This window comes from Gracilinanus agilis, chromosome 1 (assembly GCF_016433145.1).
Source record: "Gracilinanus agilis isolate LMUSP501 chromosome 1, AgileGrace, whole genome shotgun sequence".
Lineage (NCBI taxonomy): Eukaryota > Metazoa > Chordata > Mammalia > Didelphimorphia > Didelphidae > Gracilinanus > Gracilinanus agilis.
Genome location: NC_058130.1, coordinates 343657059 through 343676840, shown reverse-complemented (window position 1 = coordinate 343676840; position 19782 = coordinate 343657059). Strand labels below are relative to the sequence as shown.

The 19782-nt window shown below is 34.4% G+C and overlaps 1 protein-coding gene across 2 annotated transcripts in view; it reads left to right on the top strand.

The window, feature by feature from the left end:
• AP3B1 (adaptor related protein complex 3 subunit beta 1) overlaps nucleotides 1–19782 on the top strand; it is a 370907-nt gene that overhangs the window by 52368 nt on the left and 298757 nt on the right. The window contains exons 1-2 of one of the 2 annotated variants that reach the window (XM_044663200.1): nucleotides 2642–2814; nucleotides 11087–11162. In XM_044663200.1, the coding sequence (XP_044519135.1) occupies nucleotides 2642–2814; nucleotides 11087–11162 (249 nt within the window). Of the gene's footprint in view, nucleotides 1–2641; nucleotides 2815–11086; nucleotides 11163–19782 lie in introns of those variants that run through there. The other variant, XM_044663208.1, reaches the window with a different exon arrangement.

Sequence of the window (19782 nt, the reverse complement as noted above, 5' to 3'; positions counted from 1 at the left end):
TTTTGTTTTTTAAAAACAGGTTGCCCTTACATGAATTGTTCTCTTGATTTTGCTCCATTTACTGAACATCTGTTTCTAATTCTTAGGATTTTCTGAAATCATCTCTCTTGTCATTTCTTAGAGAACAATAATATTTCATTTTCATCTGTTGGTAATATGGCTAAACAAATTGTGGTACATGAATATAATGGAATAATACTGTGCCATAAGAAATGATGAATATAGAGTTCAACATGAGGAGGTATGTGTGAATTGATGCCAAGTGAAGTAAGCAGATCCAAGAAAGCAACATTTACAATGATTATAGCAATGTAAATGGATGGTTTTTAAAAAATTAAGCATTGTAGTATATGTATAAGCTAGCTTGTTCCTGGGGAAAAAATAAGAAAATGCACATCCTTCTCTTTGCCGAGGCCAAAGATTTAGGGTATAGAATATGTTGGGAATCCTGTCCTACTTGGTTGATGTATTGGTTAGTTTTGTTGAACTTCTTTTTTTTTTATTCTTTGTTTCAAGGAATAACTTTCTGGGGAAGAGAGTGTAGAAGTGTATATTTGGATATGAAGGTGATGTGGAAATGAGATGTTTAAAATAAAAAAACAAAACACCAGTCATCTGGATGAATGGTAGTTTCTCCTGTTAGTGTCATTGCTTTTGTTCATACTCTTCATATATCTATAATGTATTCTTCCTCCTGTTACACTCTCTATTCCCAACTCTCATGAGATAAGTTGATTCATTTCCATCTCCTGGAATGTAGTGACTGATCTCTTTCTTATTTAAACTCAAGACACTGTAATTTTTTTGAGCTCTTAATACATTTTAACTTGTACTTTTGTTATTTACATAACTATGTTATATGTATATAATCTAATTATAATCTCTGAGGACAGAATTAAATTTTTTCTTTTTTTTCCCCTCATTTTTATTGCCATCCAAAACACTTCCATATTGGTCTTTGTTGCAAGAGTACACTCATTTGTAACCCAAACCCCAAAATAAAACCAAAGAGACTCTGATGTGAAAGATTTGGTACTTCCACATTTCTTTCTTTGGAGGTAGGTAGCATTCCCAGTCATAAGTCTTTCAGGATTGTTCCAGATCATGGCATTGCTGAGAGCAGCAAAGTTTCCACAGATGACCATTGTATAACATTGCTGTAACTATGTACAGTGTTCTCCCAGTTCTGCTTATTTCACTCTATGACAATTCCTTTTGATCTTTCTGAAATCATTTTGCTTATCATCTTTTATAGTCACAATAGTATTCCATCACCAACATGTACCACAATGTTCAGCCATTCCCCAGTTCATGGACATCCCCTCAATATCCAAATCTTTGCCACCACAAAAAGAACAACTATAAATATTTTTGTACAAGTAGGTCCTTTCCCCTTTTTTATCTCTTGGGCATACAGACCCAATAGTGCTATTACTAGATCAAAGGCTTGCCCAGTTTTATAGAACTTTGGGTATAATTTTAAATTACCCTCCAGAATGGTTGGATCAGTTCACAACTCCACCAGCAATGCATTAGTGTCCCACTTTTGCCACATCATCATATACCACTTTCATTTATTTCTATACTGGCCAATCTGATAGGTGTGAGGTAGAGCCTCAGAGTTGTTTTAATTTCCTTTTCTCTAATCAAGAGTGATTTAGAACATTTTTTAATATGATTATTGATGGTTTTGATTTCTTCATCTGAAAATTGCTTGTTCAAATCCCTTTACCATTTGCCAATTGGAGAATGGCTTGTACAGAAAGGATTTTCTTGATCTTCATGCCTTTTCCAATACCTTTCAGAGTGGTAAGCATAAAATAGGCACTTCAGTATTGTTAACATTATGTCAGTTACCTCAATAAAATTGGATAGAGCAAAGATTCTCTGGGGAAGGTTTTAGTTATTGTAGAGAAAATCCTGAGAAAAACAGGAAAATAAAATTTAGACCTGGACAATATTTTAGAAATTATTTGGATGAATTTATTCCTAGTTGAGGGAACTAAGCACAAATGTTGACCTCTTTAAGTTCATATAAGTAAGTAGTAGACAGGCAAAGTGGCAGGGAAGTCCATAGTGGAGGCATGAGGATTAAAATTGTACATAGATTATTCATTGAATGAAGGTCAGTAACTGATTTATAACAGCAGTCCAGAAATCTTAATATGTTGGAGAGCTTCTGTCAGTGATTTCCAGCATTCATTGGTTATCATTGCTTAATGAAATAGAGATTATTATGAGGTCTTAATGAACTGGTCTGTTAAATCTGTTGGAATAAGATTTGTTTAGGTCTTTTAACAGATGAAACTAGTTAAATTTAATGCATTTTGTAACCTGTCTTTTGATACATTTATCAGATTTTTTTTCATGTTTTATTAGTGATTAAAAAAACATTTCCTGTTCTGCCACAAAATGTGGTAGATGAAAAAAAAGTATTTATAACTGCTTATCTTTGTATACTTACTTAGGGAAGTTGATAAGAAAGTCTATTAAAGGAAAGGGACCTTTGAAATTATTAAGTGTTTTTGGTGGCATTTACACAGTGAAGGGAGTGAGTAGTCCCATAAGTCATCCAATTTAATAACCTTTCATAATTAAATTTCTAATGAAACAATTAACCTGTTTCTCCTAACTTGAAATAATGGAAGAAGATTTTTCATTCCTGGGTCACATCAGTGCAGTATCTTCTACAGTTAAATCTGTTTTGGGATTATCAGAGAGCCTCCAAGTTACTCTGAAATCTGAACCTACAGTTGAAGAGAAAGGGCTCATAGAAGCTGTTATTGAACCAATTGAATATACTTTTATCATTAGGTAAGTGTTTGTACTTCTTTAAATTATTAAGAGAACAAGACTTTTAAAAATATAAAATTACAACAGTAGGGTTTTTTTTTTTGGCCCTTTTACATGAATAGCTTAAAAAAGGACAAATTATGAAATTATGAAATTATTATTTTAAAAGGACAAAAATTAATAGTTAAAGACAAGAGGATAACTTTTTCCTTCATTATTTTTCCCTGATGTATATCAGAATGCTTTTATGTGCTCATTTGCTTTATAAGATTATTTATAAAAGTACTTATATTGTAATACTTGGGAAAATGCAAAATTTCTAAATAAATTCTGACAAGGTTAAAATAACAATAAAAGCATTTGTATTAGATAGTGGAATCAACAAATTCTTTCAAATAATTTCTTAAGTTCACTATTAGGATTTCTTTTTACCTCTTATGTTGCTAATCCTTTCTTCTAAGGAAATGTTTCATTTGGTAATGAGTAATATTAAATATTTGAAAAATCTAAAAGGCGAAAAACCAAGTCTGAATCAGGCCTGGCTTTCACTTTTGTCTGAAGAAATTAGTAGTTGTGTGGAGTCTACCTCCATGCCTTTTCAGATGATTTAGATTGTGCTTTTAAAAATCAGATTATACTTATGTGTATTTTTAAAATACTAGCTCTGTCCAGTACTTTCATGTGATTAAAGACCAACATTTTTTCATTCTGAATATATATGTCTTTTGAAGATTCAGCATTATAATAGATTAAAAGTTTGGAGATTTCTAATTTGTATATGGAATATGAATTGAAAAGAGTACAATATGTTTTTTGATGTATAATGTATCTTCTTTGTGGTATAAAATGGTCTAATCTGCTCAGTTAAGGGACCCACTTTTTCTGTACCATCCCACAATTCTGTCTCTTATTACTTCTTATTAACTCTTTTGTTGAGATATATTTCTGCTTTCTCTGTATGAAAAATTGTTTTCTATCTCTCATCCACATTGCAAATGCTCAGTTTATCTCCTACATTCAGATTTAACTTTTATCATTTGATTTCTCCTTTGATATTAAGACCATTATACATTGCCTATATGTCTACCAGTAGTACATTCCAACAGAGTGTGTGTGTGTGTGTGTGTGTGTGTGTGTGTGTAGTTTCAGTTGCTTTGAGGTTATTTTGAGGTTATTTTGAATACTGCTCACAGACAAAAGGAATTAAAGAGAGAGGTTCTTTTCATAATTAACACTGGCAATCTATCTTTTCTAAAGTAAATTGAAATTTTTCCCTTAAATAAAAAAATTATGAACTGCAAATTGTTATATCTATTACCTAGTCTGTGTATATACATCATAGATGAGGAAGTATTATTTTTGACAAGGAATTTTGGGCTTAAGTTCTCTCACCTGGAAAATGGGAGAGACCAGGGTAAGATCTAAGAGGCATTCTTTCTAGATGTCCTAAAGCCCTATGATTCTTTTATATAAATTTCTGTTTCTAAGATTTCATTGTGTTTGTTAGGACAAAGTTTTTTAATAGCAACAAGTAGATTAGAACTTTTATTTTCTTTGAAGCATTCATAATAGAACAGAATGTGAACTTTGTTTATTTAGAAAAGGAAGGGAGGTGTTTGGAATCAGAACTTAGTCCAGGATATTGACTTTTTCCATTTAGGAATTGTCCTGGGTTTGTATGAATGTGTGTGGAAAAATCTTTTTTACAATGGCTATATTAGAAATATTCTATATAGGAACACTTTAAAATTGCTATGTTTAATTTATTCCCCTTTTTTAGAGTAGATATTTTAGTGCTCAAAGGAATCCTGCAATTAACCTAACCTCACTATTACAATGAAATGAATTCAGCAACACAGCTTAATTCAGCCACTGGTATAATTTGTCTTCTGATAAATACTTTTGATTAAAATACAAGTAAATTAAAGCTTTGTGATCCTGGAGAAGTCATTTACTTTCTTCATTTTTTGGATTTTCATTTTCTGAGTAGGGATGATAATATTGTAGAGGCAGATGAGGTAATGAATAGAAATGCTTTTCAGTGCATGAAAGCAGGATATGAAATGTAAGGTAATGTTTAGCAAACAGGGTCATTCATTTTTACTTTACCTATATTTTGGAAAAGCTGTAAATAAGCGTGGAGACAGTTAAGAGCAAAGGAAGAGGGGCAGCTGGGTGGCTCAGTGGATTGAGGGCCAGGCCCAGACATGGGTGGTCCTGGGTTCAAATCTGGCCTCAGACACTTCCTACCTGTGTGACCCTGCGCAAGTCACTGACCCCCATTACCTAGCCCTTACCATTCTTCTGCCTTGGAACCAATACATAGGAAAGAGCAAAGGAAGAGAAAAAAAAGGGACTCGAGTAATGCATCTGTGACTTAATGAAAATTAGAAAATTAGCTAAAAAGGAAGGTTTCATCAGTAAAGGCCATAGAAATTCATTAATTTGGAGCCTTCCAATTAAGATTTTTTATTGCATAAAAATATTGCATAAGCTAGACTGATGTTTTTAGTTCTGTGAACAATGAGCAAATTAATAGTGCAAGCAAGAGGGAATATTTACATAGGAAATATTTAGTTTACTTTAAAAAAATTTATTTCCCCTCAAATTTTCAGACACTTGAGTCAGCACCCATTTCCAGAGAGTATGCAAACAAAGGATTTTTTTTTTCAAACCTACATGGAGGTCATTAATATCAGCTAGTACAATAGATAGATTTCTTTATCATCTTGAGTTTCTCAGAGTACTTTTGGCATGGCTTAAAACTAATTTGACAAGATGGTCAATAAAGTCTAAAAGTAAATTTCTATTACTTTATGTACTAGAAAATAAAACCTGTATTTTTGAAAAAGTGTTTTCATGATTCACATTAGTTTTCCCTCTAATTATTCTGAATTGGTGATATATTACAGTAGGAGCTCTGTAGTGACTCTTGGAGTAATGAAAAATTACAATAAAAAAATGGACATTTTCCTTTATGGAAGGAACTTATAAAAGAGAATACTTATAAATAAAAGAGAATACTTGTAATGAATAAATTAATACATTATAAAGTAATGAATACCTTTTTAATACTTCAAGATATTTATGATTTCATCTGTGTAGATATTATATTTCCTGATATTGTTTATGCCCTTCAGAGAATAAACATGTTGGAACTTTTTAACTTAATCTAGGATCTATAGAGATCTTTCAAGAAAATGCAGATTTTACTCTATATCTTTATCAGACATAGAGATAGGACTTTGATGGATGATTATATTGACAAAAATAGTTATGTATGAATTCAAAATTTTTAATGAAATGGCTGAAATTAGCCTTTCTGGAAAAAATCAATAATAATTATTTTGAAGGAAAATAATGAAGGAATGGAGAAGAGAAAGTACTTGAGACTGAATAATTAAGTCAACGTTTATGTTGCAACTAATTTGTAGAAGTCATTCAGTACAAGAATCAGAAACATAATTTATTTGCTATGCTATAGGGAGCTCCTGAAAATTCTTGAGTAAAGGAATAGTATGCTGAAAGTACTACATTAGGACTATTACTTGTTTGTAGTTTATTTTGGAGAAAGGATCAAATGGAGGGAAGATTAGTTAGAAAACTATTAGAATAGTGGTGGCAATAAGTGATGAGGTTTAGAATTTGGAATGATTACACTGGGAGAAAAGAATGAACGGATGCTGAAGTTACTTTGTAGTGTAGAATGGATAGCTTTTGGCAGCTAATTGGATGTGAGGAATGAATTAGATGTAAGATTTAAAAATGATTCTGATGTTGGGATTCTGAGTAACTGGACAGCAGGCAAGTTTTTTTTAGGAAGATAAATTTAATTTGCACGTGTTGAGTTTGAGGTACTTTTAGGACATTGTGGTAGAAATATATAGCAGGTATTTGGAAATACAGTACTGGAACTTGGAGTGAGTGCATATAGAGTTATAGATTTGGGAGGCATTTAATGTAGACTTCATGATTAAGCTCAAGGACAGAATCTTGATGGAGAATATATAGGCAAATTGCAGCCAGGTATTTCTTTTTTGGGAGCAGGTAGATAAAGCAATGGATAGGGTGCTAGGCTTGGAATCAGGAAGACTCATCTTCAGGAGTTTAAATCTGGCCTCAGACACTTCCTGATCCTTTGTGGTCCTGGGCAAGTCTCTTCACCTGGTTTGCCTCAGTTTCCTCATCTATAAAAAATGAACTAGAGAAGGAAATGGAAAGCCAATTCAATATCTTTGTCAAGAAAACCCCCAATGAGATCAAGAATATTTGGACACAACTGAAACAATTCAACAGCAATTTATTTTTGGGGGGGTGTAAAAGGGAAAAAGGGGTTTTTGGTTGGATATATTAATATTTAAAGGTGTGGTCACCAAGAATTGAATAAAATCAATTCTAAAATGATTTGAGTAATTTATTTACAAAATATGAGAGAGAGAGTAGAAGTAGAGAGATGAGAAGAGGGTAGAGTAAGAAATCTAGCTAGACTATATATTCAATCCTTGGTTTTACTCTGGCAGTGCTCCATGTTTAGCCACAAGGGCTTCTCCTAATCAGGGGAGCCTCTGGGAGGCTAGTGTCTCCAGGGAAGCTAAGGTAGTCAGCCTTCTTCACTTGCCAAATATAGTTCTAAGGGAAAGATTTAAGAACAATCTCACCAAGTCCAAGGTCCTAGCCAGAGCTTCTCCAGGTACAGTTCCAGGATGAAGAGCGAGTCCAAGCCAGAGGTCCTTCAGGTCAAAGACAGCTGAATTCACTGACTCTCAACTACTTTTAAAGGGGCTTCTTTTGTGTCATTTCCTGGGTCTTCCTCTTAGTTTACGTGCCCAATCACAACACACGCTTTGCTTAGGACTGCCCAGGAGGCAGTCAGTAAATTTGATTTGTCACTCACTAGCACAGTGTAATCACAGACCTCCCAACTTGTGAATTAAGTGGGGATGTTCTCAACTTTGGTGCTTAGATTAAGGATGGGCAGGGCAGATTTAATTTCATTATGGGGGGGTTGTTTTAAATATGTTTTTATGTCTTTTTAAAAAATCATTACTGATCCTTCCTTTCTCTGTCTCAGAGAACCACTCCATATAATAAATAGTATTTTTAGGGAGTGGAAAAATCAGTACAACTGATCAATTCACAGTCAGAAAACATGTGCAATATTTAACACCTGTGATTCTTCTACTTCCACAAACAAATAGGCTGGGGATGTTCTTTCATATTTTATTCAAGTTCTGTTCAATTTTCACAGTTTTGTTACATTCACTTTTGATTTTTTTCCCCTTTTCACATGTATTTTTTTTTACATATATATTATTGCAGTTATTGAGTGTATCGTTTTCCTGGCTCACCTTACTTCACTCTGCATCAGTTCATATAGATTTTTCTGAGCTTCTGTGTACATTTCACGTAATTTCTTTCTTTTTTTTTAAACCCATACCTTCCATTTTAGAATCAATTCTGACCAAGGCAGAAGAGTAGTTAAGGGCTAAGCAATGGCAGTTAAGTGACTTGACCAGGACCACACAGTTATTTTCAGTCCACTGAGCCACCTAATTGCTTCCTCACACATCATTCCACCCATAGTAGTATCCTTTACATTCATGTACCACAAGTTGTATAACTATTTCCCAGTTGAAGAACATCTACTCTGTTTCTAATTCTTGACTATCACAAAAAGTGCTACTATAAATATTTTGGTGTTTACTAGGACTTTTTTTTTTTTAGTGGCTTCCTTGAAGTATAAGTCTATTGATGAAGTCTTCAGTTCAAAGGCTATGGACATGTTAGTCTCTTTATTTCCATAATTCTAATTGCTTTCCAAAATAGGTTTACTATTCACAGGTCCACTTATAATGTATGTGTGCCTATCCTTTCATAATCCCTCTCACGCTGAAAATATTGCTATTTTGCCAATTTTCAGGGTATATATAAGGTGAATCCTCAGAGTTTTCATTTGCATTTCTTTTATTATTAGTGACTTGGAGCATTCTTTCATGTGGTTATGAATACTTTGTATTCCTCTTTTGAGAACTGTTTGCTTATTTCCTTTGCCCACTTGTCTATTGAGGAATGGCTGTTTATTTTATATATATTTATTAATTGTTTCTATATCTTGGGTAACAAACTCTTATCAGAGAACTTTGCTGCAATGATTTTTCCCCCATTCAATTACTTTCCTTCTTATCCTCAGTATGTTAATTTTGTCTGTGTTAAAGCCTTTCAATTTCAAGTCATCAGTTACCTATTTTATCTTGTTTAGTTAATAATACATATATTACTTGCTTACTTGAGAGGTTTATGATCAGTTTTTCTTCTAAATTTTTTATAATATGATCTTTTAATAGAAAGGCCATAGTTGAATATGGCACATGGTGTAGGTTTCTGTATACTGCTTTCCAGTTTTCCCAACAATTTTTATCAAATAATGAGTTTCCCACCTAGGGACTTTTTTTTCTCGCATTTAATTTTTATTTTATTTTTTTCCTTAACTATATATATAAACACAAAATTTTAACATTTGTTTTTAAAAATTTTTCAGTTCCAAACTCTCTCTCCCTTCCCTCCCCCCTTCTTTGAGAAGGCAAGCAATTTGATATAGTTATACATGTGTGGTCATGCAAAATGTATTTCCATATTAGCCATGTTACCAATGAAAATGCAGGTCAGGCCCACTTTCTGACTCTGTCCTCTCTAATGGTGATTTCTTTGGGTTGGATCTAATAGTAGCTCAGCCTTCTTTCACATTGGGCAGTTAATGGTTCACTCTTCTACCTTGGCCCAGATGACTTTGGGGTGGTCAGAATTTATTCCACTCAGTATTGAGCTCTTTCCCACAGGCTTAGTAAATTGCTATGCCTGTGGGAAATGCCTGTCCCTGTAGCATCACAACTGGGGGGGGGGGACCTATTTTTCTTGCCCTTTTCCCCAGTTGTGACAATGTACTTATTAGCCAGAACCCAGAAGGAAAAGAGGATAGGAAGACCCTGATTCTCTTGAGGGAATAAGGAAAGTATCTTTGGCTCGGCGATGTAGTATCTACCTTTTTAATAAAGAAGAGTTAAAGTACTATACACTATTCATAGATGGGGATGGAAAAGTTTTGTGTCAAACCCAGTAGGACTATTAATGAGGATTTGTAGCTCAAAGAGAGCAAAGGGAAGTTATAGGTAAAGGAAAGGGCAAGTCATTTCTCAATCTTGGCAATTTTGTATATAATTTGGCTTGGGGAGAGCAAATATATATTTCACCTAGTGTTGCTGTTTGTTTAGATCTGTGTTCTGGTGAAGACTCTCTGACTTTTTTGGTTTACAAAAAGTGCTTTGTAAACATAGTACAGTACAAATGTGAATTGATATCATTAATAGTGAAAAATCAGTGGTTATCTCAATAATTATTTAGGAATCGAATCATCCACATGTAGTGGGCAGTTTTACACATGGTATCTGGAAGATGTGAATTTAAATTCTTCACTTGCTATTGTGTATTAGCATTGTCAGAAGTGTCAAACAATTAGTTAGTCATGTAGCTTACAATGCTTCTAAATATAGCCCAAACCAGATTAAAATGTAATTGGGAAAATATTTAACAAAATAAAGAAAAATAGGATAAAACGTATAAAACATTACCTTTTAAAACTAAGCATGCGGCCCCCAGAGATCCTTATATATTTTTTAGTGGTCCATTTCCATCTGAATTTAGCACTGCTGAGCTATGTGGTCCCAAAAAAGTTATTAACCTATCTTAATTTCCTCATCTGTAAAAGAAGTTTGGAAGTGATCACCTTTAAATCTTTATATATCTAAGGCAAGGAAAGGTAGTCAGTGTTGATTAAGGGCATACTATTTGCCACCGTATTAGAGATAGACATGCAATCAAATAGAGAGCCCATGACCTCAAGCAGCTTACAGTCTAATGGGGGAAGACGACACACAAAATGGAGCTATAGGGAGGTGGGTAGGTAGGTGAAAATACCTGGGCAGAGGCATAGTGGAGAATATGGAGAGCCAGAAGCATATTTGGGAAGAGAATGAAGGTTAGCCAGCCTGGGCCCCTCCACAAAATGGGAGCCCCAGGGGGAATTCATCATTAGGAGAAGGTGGTTGGCCTTGCAGAGGGATGTTCTAATATAAGAAGTACACGTGGGCTGACAGATGTTTAACATTTAAAACGATGATCCTACAGTTTATTTAAAATTGCTTATCACATCATTTTGAATTCATATGAAAATAATATAAGATAGTTGTTTAGTTAAAAAAATCTAATATGTTATCATTTTCCCCTCCATTTTTGATAGAAATGAAGATCTAAAGCAAATGCTGGAAAGCAACAAAGATTCTGCCAAACTGGATGCTATGAAACGAATAGTTGGGGTAGGTACAATCATGGATAAGAGTTTTGGTAAATATATGGCTAGTAATTTCATTATGTATATTGTCTTTTGAATCCTCAAATGTTCGAGTGCTCAGCTTTCCTGATATATGATCTTTAAGATGAAGCAGAGAGGTTATAACAGAGAAAGAATCAGTCTTAGATTTGTGAAGATATATATTTTCAAGTCCTGCCTCTGACACATACTGTGTGACCTTAGCCAAGTAATTTAACAGTGTTTCAGGCAGGCAACTCTTTATAATTATGTATCTCTGGCATATTGCTCTGGGAATATGTGGAGGAAATTTCCTACACAAATGAAATCACTCCCAGCGCCTCCCCAGAAAGAAAGGCTTCAAACTCTTTTTTTCTTATTAATGTTAGTTGTTTAAATTTTTTTGTATGTGTCATTTTTCAATTTGAGAGTGTTCTTTTAGGCTATTTAACATCAATGATTTCAAATTCAAATAGAAACTAGCCTCTTCTGCCACATATTGACCTAGAAAAACCATAAATTAACATAATCTTTGTTGTCTTTTATTTTTATTTATCATGCTAAACATTTCCTAGTTATATTGTAATCTGGTTTTGCCCACAATATTTCAATTTTGATATGTCTGTTAAGTTTCCTCCCCTCCCTTCCTTAATCCTCCCTTCTCCCCTCAGTCTCTCTCCATTTCTCCTCTTCAGGATATTCTCCTATTAAGTTTGATGTGGGAACAAAATAAAACACTTGTAAGACATTCAGTTGTTACCAGGAGATTTGCTTTGCCACAATGTGGAAAGGATATTCAATACTGGAATGCTTTCCTTGGGATAAGCATGGCCTTTCTTTTCTTCAGGTAAATGCAGATTTGGGACACTGGCCTTAGGACATCTACTAAGTCTGAATGGTCCCATTTCCATGTAGGTGGGCCTTTTTATGAACTTAAGTGATTGGGAAATCACATCAGTTTGGCCTGAGTCCAGGAAACTGCTTCATTTTGAGTCATAGTATGTTTGTCCAGTAAAGTATCAGAATAGCTTTGAAGCCTCTCAAGAACAACAACAAAAAAAATTAGCCTATAAGCCTATAAGATGGAGGGGAGGAGAAGAAAAGGAATTCTGATTCAAAGTTACCCTCTCACAGATGTGAAAAGACCTTTGTTCTTTCTTACTCTGCTATCATGCCTGGAAAACCTTTGCCTATAATCTTATGATGCATATGACAATTTTTTATTGAGTTCTTAATAACTTTTACTTAAATGGGACAAGTTTTCTGAAATAAGGTCATATTTTGAATTTTATCACACACAAACTCAAAGCAAAAATGTACTTCAGGATGTATAGGAGATCACATTCAAAAACCCTTAGTTCCCTTCCAACACCACTTGAACTTGGCCAAAAGTTTCCCTTTTACAAAATTGGAAATAATGTTTCTGCAAAACAGGAACATAGAATTATTATAAGACAGACTAAAATGAGAAAAAACTACTTTGAATCTTTTGGAAGAAAGGTGATGCCATTTAATTTGAAGTTTTTTTGCTTTGTTTTTGGTCACTTAAAATTTTGATCAAGGTGTCCTTTTCCCCAATTGTTAGTATTTCTTTTTTTTTTTTTTTTTTTTTAACCCTTGTACTTCGGTGTATTGTCTCATAGGTGGAAGAGTGGTAAGGGTGGGCAATGGGGGTCAAGTGACTTGCCCAGGGTCACACAGCTGGGAAGTGTCTGAGGCCGGATTTGAACCTAGGACCTCCTGTCTCTAGGCCTGACTCTCACTCCACTGAGCTACCCAGCTGCCCCAATTGTTAGTATTTCTTACAATTATTAGTATTAGTATTTAGAATTAGTAATTACTACAATTATTCCTTAATTGTTAGTATTCCTACAGAGGAAAGCATTTTTACTTAACAGTCAAAGAGTCTTAGTAAAAATATTGACCTCAGTGTTGTTATGCATTTGTAGATTAGCTAGGGAATCTGTACAAGACATTGGCCTTGTTATGAAGGTCATATCAATCTAAAATGTAGATGGAATTAGTGGGTGTTTTTTAGTTTTTGTGTGGATTAGTGATATTCTTGGTTAATAGGAATGATAGAAATAAACTGATGGAAATAGGTTTGTTACAAATTGTCTGAGTCCCTCTAAAAATTCTAAATTAAATCTTAGGGAAATATTAAGTTTTAAAATACAATCGGAAAAACATGATGCTAATGTAACTTTAAAGAAGTTTTAAAATGTTGTGGTGGGATTGGGAGTTGTAAGGGATTAAAATTAAGGGCTTGACTAAAATATATGAAAATGATAAATAATATGGTGGTTGCTGATTTAAAATATTATAGCTCAAGTCAAAATGACTTTTAGTAGTTTTTATTTACAAAATAGGTGGAAAGAGTGAAAGTCGAGAAATACAAAAAGAAGGTAGAGAAGATATTTAGCCTATCACACTAAATATTGCTTCAGTGCTTGACTCAGCCCAACATGACTTGTTAGCCCTAAACCTGAGAATAATCTCTCTTCAGAAGCCAGGAAAGGAAATCCAGCAATTTGCTTACCTAAGTTCCCTACAAGAGGCAGTTTGAGTTGAAGAAGATGACCTGTAGAGGATGACTTCTGAAGCTGACCTCTAGCCCCAGAAATTTAGGGCTTTTATGGTGACTTCTATCCCTTCCACTCTTCACAGGGGCCAATCACAGCTTTCAAATTGTTTAGCACTGCCTAGGGGACAGTGTCTTATGGGATCCACTTCCCCTCCTCTGGAGATGTAAACTCTTATCAAAAAGATTCACAATTTCCTGACTGAGTTGTTACCCACTTTAGCAGATGACTTGCAAACACTCTTACTTGGTGTGTGGTGAGGTACTAAGGGGTACTAAAAGAAAGTGATTTACAGTTCAATCTGGTGAGGTACTAAGTAGGGGTACTTAAGTTAGTGTTAAACTCAAAATAGACAGAGAATAAAGAGTTCCCTTTCACAAGTGTTAACTCAAAATAGACAATGAGAATAAAGAATTCCGTTTTACAGAGTCAAGATAGTGGCATAGTAGCAGCAAAAACTGAAATTGCTCTGACTAGCCTTCCATACCAATTTTTAAAAAGTGCCTCAAAAAACCCAAACCTAGCAATAAGATGGAGTCATAGGCCTATCTTGTGGAACACAACTTAAAAGGTAGGCAGAGAAAGTAATTTTTTTCGTGAGATAAGGTGGGGACTGGAAACAGAATTGTACACAGAGAAATCTTGGTTGACCTTTCCTCCCACTCCCCCTACTACCTACCTTGCTGGAATCTACAGTCAGGTGTAGGCTGACATGGGGCAGTGGAATGGGGGCTTCACTGGCAGAGGAGCACCTCAGACATACCCCTTGAGGTCTCATACTCTGACTGCAGCTGGCAGGGAAGTCCAGGGGGTCTATCTGGCTGGGCACCTTTGGCCTTGGTGGCTGGCTACATTGAAGATTTAACCCTAGAGCAGATTAGCTCAACTGGCCTAATCCAGTAAACCAGCAGAGAAGATAGCTTACAGCTGTCAGGCAAAAAAACAATAAAAACAAAAGGCTGAGAAAATGAGTAAATAACAGAAAAATAAGATAACTATCAAAAGCTCCTATGGGGAAAAAGACCAGAGAACAGAACCAATAGAAGATGACAGGATACAAGGAACAACAAGCAAAAGCTCAAAAAAAGCCACATAAAACAAAACACAAAAAAACTGGAAATTGAGCTCATGTTCTGGAAGAACTCAAAAAGGAATTCAAAGATCAAATAAGACATGTTGAATAAAAATGGGAAAAAGAAAACAATAGCTTAAGAAGCAAAACTGGTCAGCTGGCAAAAGAGGCAAAAGAATCAAATGAAGAAAACAGTGTTTTTAAAACCAGAATTGACCTACTGGAAAAAGAGGCCAAAAAAAAAAAATCCAATGAAGAAAAGAATGACTTGAAAAGAATAGACCTAATGGAAAAGGGAGGTCAAAAGGTCATGGAAGAAATTCATCTTGAAAAAATTAGAATTGGGCAATAGAAGCTAATGTCTTCACCAGACATCAAGAAACAATAAAACAAAATTAAAAGAACAAAAAAAAAAAACAGAAGAAAATAGGAAATATCTCATTGAAAACTTAATTGACATGGAAAATAGATCCAAGAGAGTCAGTTAAAGAATTATTGGACTACCTGAAAGTCATGACCAAAAAAAAAAAAAAAAAAAAAAGCTTAGACATCATATTATAAGAAATTATGCAAGAAAACTGCCCTGATGTTCTTAACAAGAGGGTAAAATAGAAATTGAGAGAATTTATAGATCACCTCCTGCAATAAATCTTCAAATGGTAATTCCCAGGAATGCTATAGCCAAGTTCAAGAGATCCCAACCTGAGGAAAAACTAAGCAAACCAGAAAGAAACAATTTAGATATTATGGAGCCCCAGGCCAGATTACACAGGATTTGGAAGCTTCCATATTGAAATACTGGAAGGCTTGGAATATGATATTTCTGAAGGCAAAGGAACTGGGTTTACAACCAAAAATCACCTCTCCATTAAAACTGACTATATTCTTTCAGGGGACAGTTTGGTTATTTAATAAAAGAGAAGATTTCCAACCATTCCTGAAGAAAAGAACAGACTTGGACAGAAAAGATGATGTCCAAATACAAAATTCAAGAGAAGCATGAAAAGGTAAATAAGAAAGAGAGAAATTTAAGAGCTTCAATAAAGTCAAATTGTTTATCTTCCTGTATGGAAAGATTATATCTGTATCTCTTAAAAATTGTTGTCATTATCATCATAGTTAAAAGAAGCACTTAGAGAGCGTGTAGTAGTAAACTGTTTGGAATGATATGTCAAAAAATAAAACTATGGGTGAAAAAGAAGGTAGTATTAAGAGAAATAGGAAGAGAAGTAAAGTGGGGTAAATTATATCACATAAAGAGGTGCAGGGTATGGGGGGGTGGAGAGAATAATACAATGGAAGGGAAGAAAAGGGCAATGACGTGTAATACTTAAACTTTACTCTCATTGGAATTGGCTAAGAGGCAGAAGAATATCCAGATTCATTGTGGTATATAATTGTATCCTACCTTATAGAAAAGTAGAAGGAGAATAAGAAAGAGGGTAGTGGGGAGGGGAGTAATATGAGGGAGGGGACAGATTAAAAGCTGGAGGGGAGGGAAAGAGTAAAAGGAGAAAGGTCAGGATTAAAAGAGGAAGTCAAAATAGAGGGGAATACACAAATATTGATCATAACTCTGAATGTGAACTCACCCATAAAATGGAAGCAGATAGAATAGATTAAAAACCAGAATCCTACTATATGTTGTTTACAAGACACACACAGGGTGAAAGTAAAAGTCTTGAGGAGAATCTATCGGGCTTCAACTAAGACAGTGAAGACAGGAGTAGCAATCATGATCTCGGACAATGCTAAAGGAAAAATAGATCTGATTAAAAGAGATAAGGAAATTACATCGTGATAAAAGGCAGCATAGATTATGAAGAAATATCATTACTCAGGATATATGCACCAAATGGCATAGCATCCAGATTTTTAAAGGAGAAATTGAAGGAACTTGAGGAAATAGATAGTAAAAGTATACTAGTAGGAGACCTCAGCCTTCCCCATCAGAGCTAGATAAATTGAACCAAAAAAGAAGTAAGGGAAGTGAATGAAATTTTAGAAAAATTAGAGTTAAATAGATATCTAAAGAAAGTTGAATAGAGATAAAAAGGAATATACCTTCTTTTCAGTAGCATATGGTACAAAGATTGACCATGTACTAGGGCAGTGTTGGCATGTGTGCAGAGACAGCCCTTGGGGAGCTACTCAGTTCCGCTCTTCCCAGAGCCCAAGGACATTTTTTTTGTATGCCCAGCCTCTCTTTCCAGCTCCCCAAAGCAAGCACTTCCTCCCTTTGTTCTCTGTAGTAAGTAATGCAGGGGCTCACAGATAGCTCAAATTTGTCTTCTGGGCCCTCAAGCTCAGAAAAAGGTTCGCCAGTGCTGTAATAGGGCATTGAAAACATCACAGAGAAATGCAGAAAAGCAGAAATAATAAATGCAACATTTTCAGATGATAATAAGATAAAAATAATCTGGGTTCTTGGAGAGACAACTTAAAAATTAATTGAAACTAAACTAATTCTTCAAAATTGGTTGGCCAGAAAACAAATCATAGAAAAAATCAACGATTTCATTGAAGAGAATGACAAAATCTATGGGATACAGCCAAAGCAATATGGGGGTGGGGAAGGGAGGAGTTAATATAACTGAGTGATTATAACAACAAAATAGAGAAAAGGGAGAGCAATGAATTGGGCATGCAGTGAAAAAACCAGAACAAGAACAAATTAAAATCCCCAGATAAAAACTAATTTGGAAATACTAAAAATCAAAGGAGAAATTAATAAAATTGAAAGTGAAAGAACTATTCAACTAATAATAAAGACTAGGATCTGGTTCTATGAAAAACCAAATAAAATAGATAAAGTATTAGTTAATTTGATTATAAAAAGAAGAGAATCAAATGAATAGTATCAAAAATTAAAAGGCAATCTCACCTCTAATGAAGAGGAAATTAAGGTAATTATTAAGAGCTATTTTGCTCAATTTTCTGACAATATGACAATTTATTTGTGAAATGAATGAATATTTACAAAAATATAAATTACCTAGATTAACAAAAGAGGAAATAGAATACTTAAATAATGCCATATCAGAAAAAGAAATTGAACTAGCCAACAAGGAACTCCCTAAGAAAAATTCCCCAGGGCCAGATGCATTCACAAGTGAATTCTATCAAACATTTAAAGAATAATGAATTTCCATACTCTATCAGCTATTTGACAAAATAAGCAAAGAAGGAGCCTTACCAAATTATTTTTATGACACAAATATGGTACTGATACTATAAGGGGAGAAAAAGGGGTTTTTATGGGTTCAGTATATTAAAGATGGTCACCAGAGGATTGAACTATTATCAATTGTCAATTAAGAATAATCTCAAGTCAAAATTGTCTCAGCATTCCAACACTCCTCCATGAACCAGAAAAGTTCTTTAGCCAGATGCTTTCTTCCTCAGAAGACCTCTCACTCACTCAACTCCCTCTTTTTAAAGGGGTCATTTACTTCAGGTACTTCCGGTACCTCCCTCCTAATTTGCATGTCCAATCACAATAGACAATTCTCATAGTACTGCCTAGAGGGCAGTCAGTTGATTCTCATTCGTCATCCGCTCTAGCACACGGGGGTTACGGACCTTCCAGAATTAGAGGTGTTCTCACCTTTGGTGATTAAATATAAAGATGGGCAGTGTAGACTTAATCTTATTATCACAATACCTAAGACAGGAAGATGAAAAACCGAGAAAGAAAATGATGGACCAATCTCCTTAATGAACAAAGATGCAAAAATTCTTAAATAAAATACTAGTAAGGGGACTACAGCAATGTATCACAAGGATTATTCACTATCACCAGGTGGGATTCATACCAGAATTCAAGGCTAGTTTAATATTAGAAAAACTTTAGCATGATTGATCATATCAATAATTAAACTAACAGAAACCATCAATAGATGCAGAAAAAGCCTTCAGTAAAATACAACATCCATTCATATTGAAAACACTAGAAAGTATAGCAATAAAAAGGCCTTTCATCAAAATAATAAACAGTATTTATTTAAAACCATCAGCAAGTATCATTTGGGCATTTGTTTAAAAGCCTTCCCAAAAAAGTCAGGAGTGAAGCAAGAATGCTTATTATCACTATTGTTATTTAATGTCACTAGAAATGCTAACAGTAGCAATTAGAGAAGAAAAAGAAATGGAAGGAATTAAAGTAGGCAATGAGGAGACTAAACTATCACTCTTTGCAGATGATATGATGGTATGCTTAGAGAATCTTAGAAAGTCAACTAAAAAGCTAGCAGAAATAATTAGTAACTTTAGCAAAGTTGTAGGATACAAAATAAGCCACATAAATCATCAGTATTTCTATATATTTCCAACAAAACTCAACAGCAAGAGTTAGAAAGAGAAATTCCATTTAAAATCACTCTGGACAATATAAATTATTTAGGAATTTATCTGCCAAGACAAACACAGGAATTATATGACTACAACTACAAACCACTTTTCACACAAATAAAACTAGACCTAAACAATTGGAAAAACATTAATTGCTCATTGGTAAGATGAGCTAATTTAATAAAAAAGAATAGTTTTTTTTAACATTTATTAATATTCATTTTTAACATGGTTACATGATTCATGCTCCACCTTTCCCCTTCAACCCCTCCCCCCGCCCATGGCCGATGCGCATTTCCACTAGTTTTGTCATGTGTCCTTGATCAAGACCAATTTCCAAATTGTTGGTAGTTGCATTGGTGTGGTAGTTTCGAGTCCACACCCTCAATCATGTCCACCCCGACCCATGCGTTCAAGCAGTTGTTTTTCTTATATGTTTCCTCTCCTGCAGTCCTTCCTCTGAATGTGGGTAGCTTTCTTTACCATAAATCCCTCAGAATTGTCCTGGGTCATTGTATTGCTGCTGGTACAGAGGTCCATTACATTCAATTTTACCACAGTATATCAGTCTCTGTGTATAGAGTTCTTCTGGCTCTGCTCCTTTCACTCTGCATCAGTTCCCG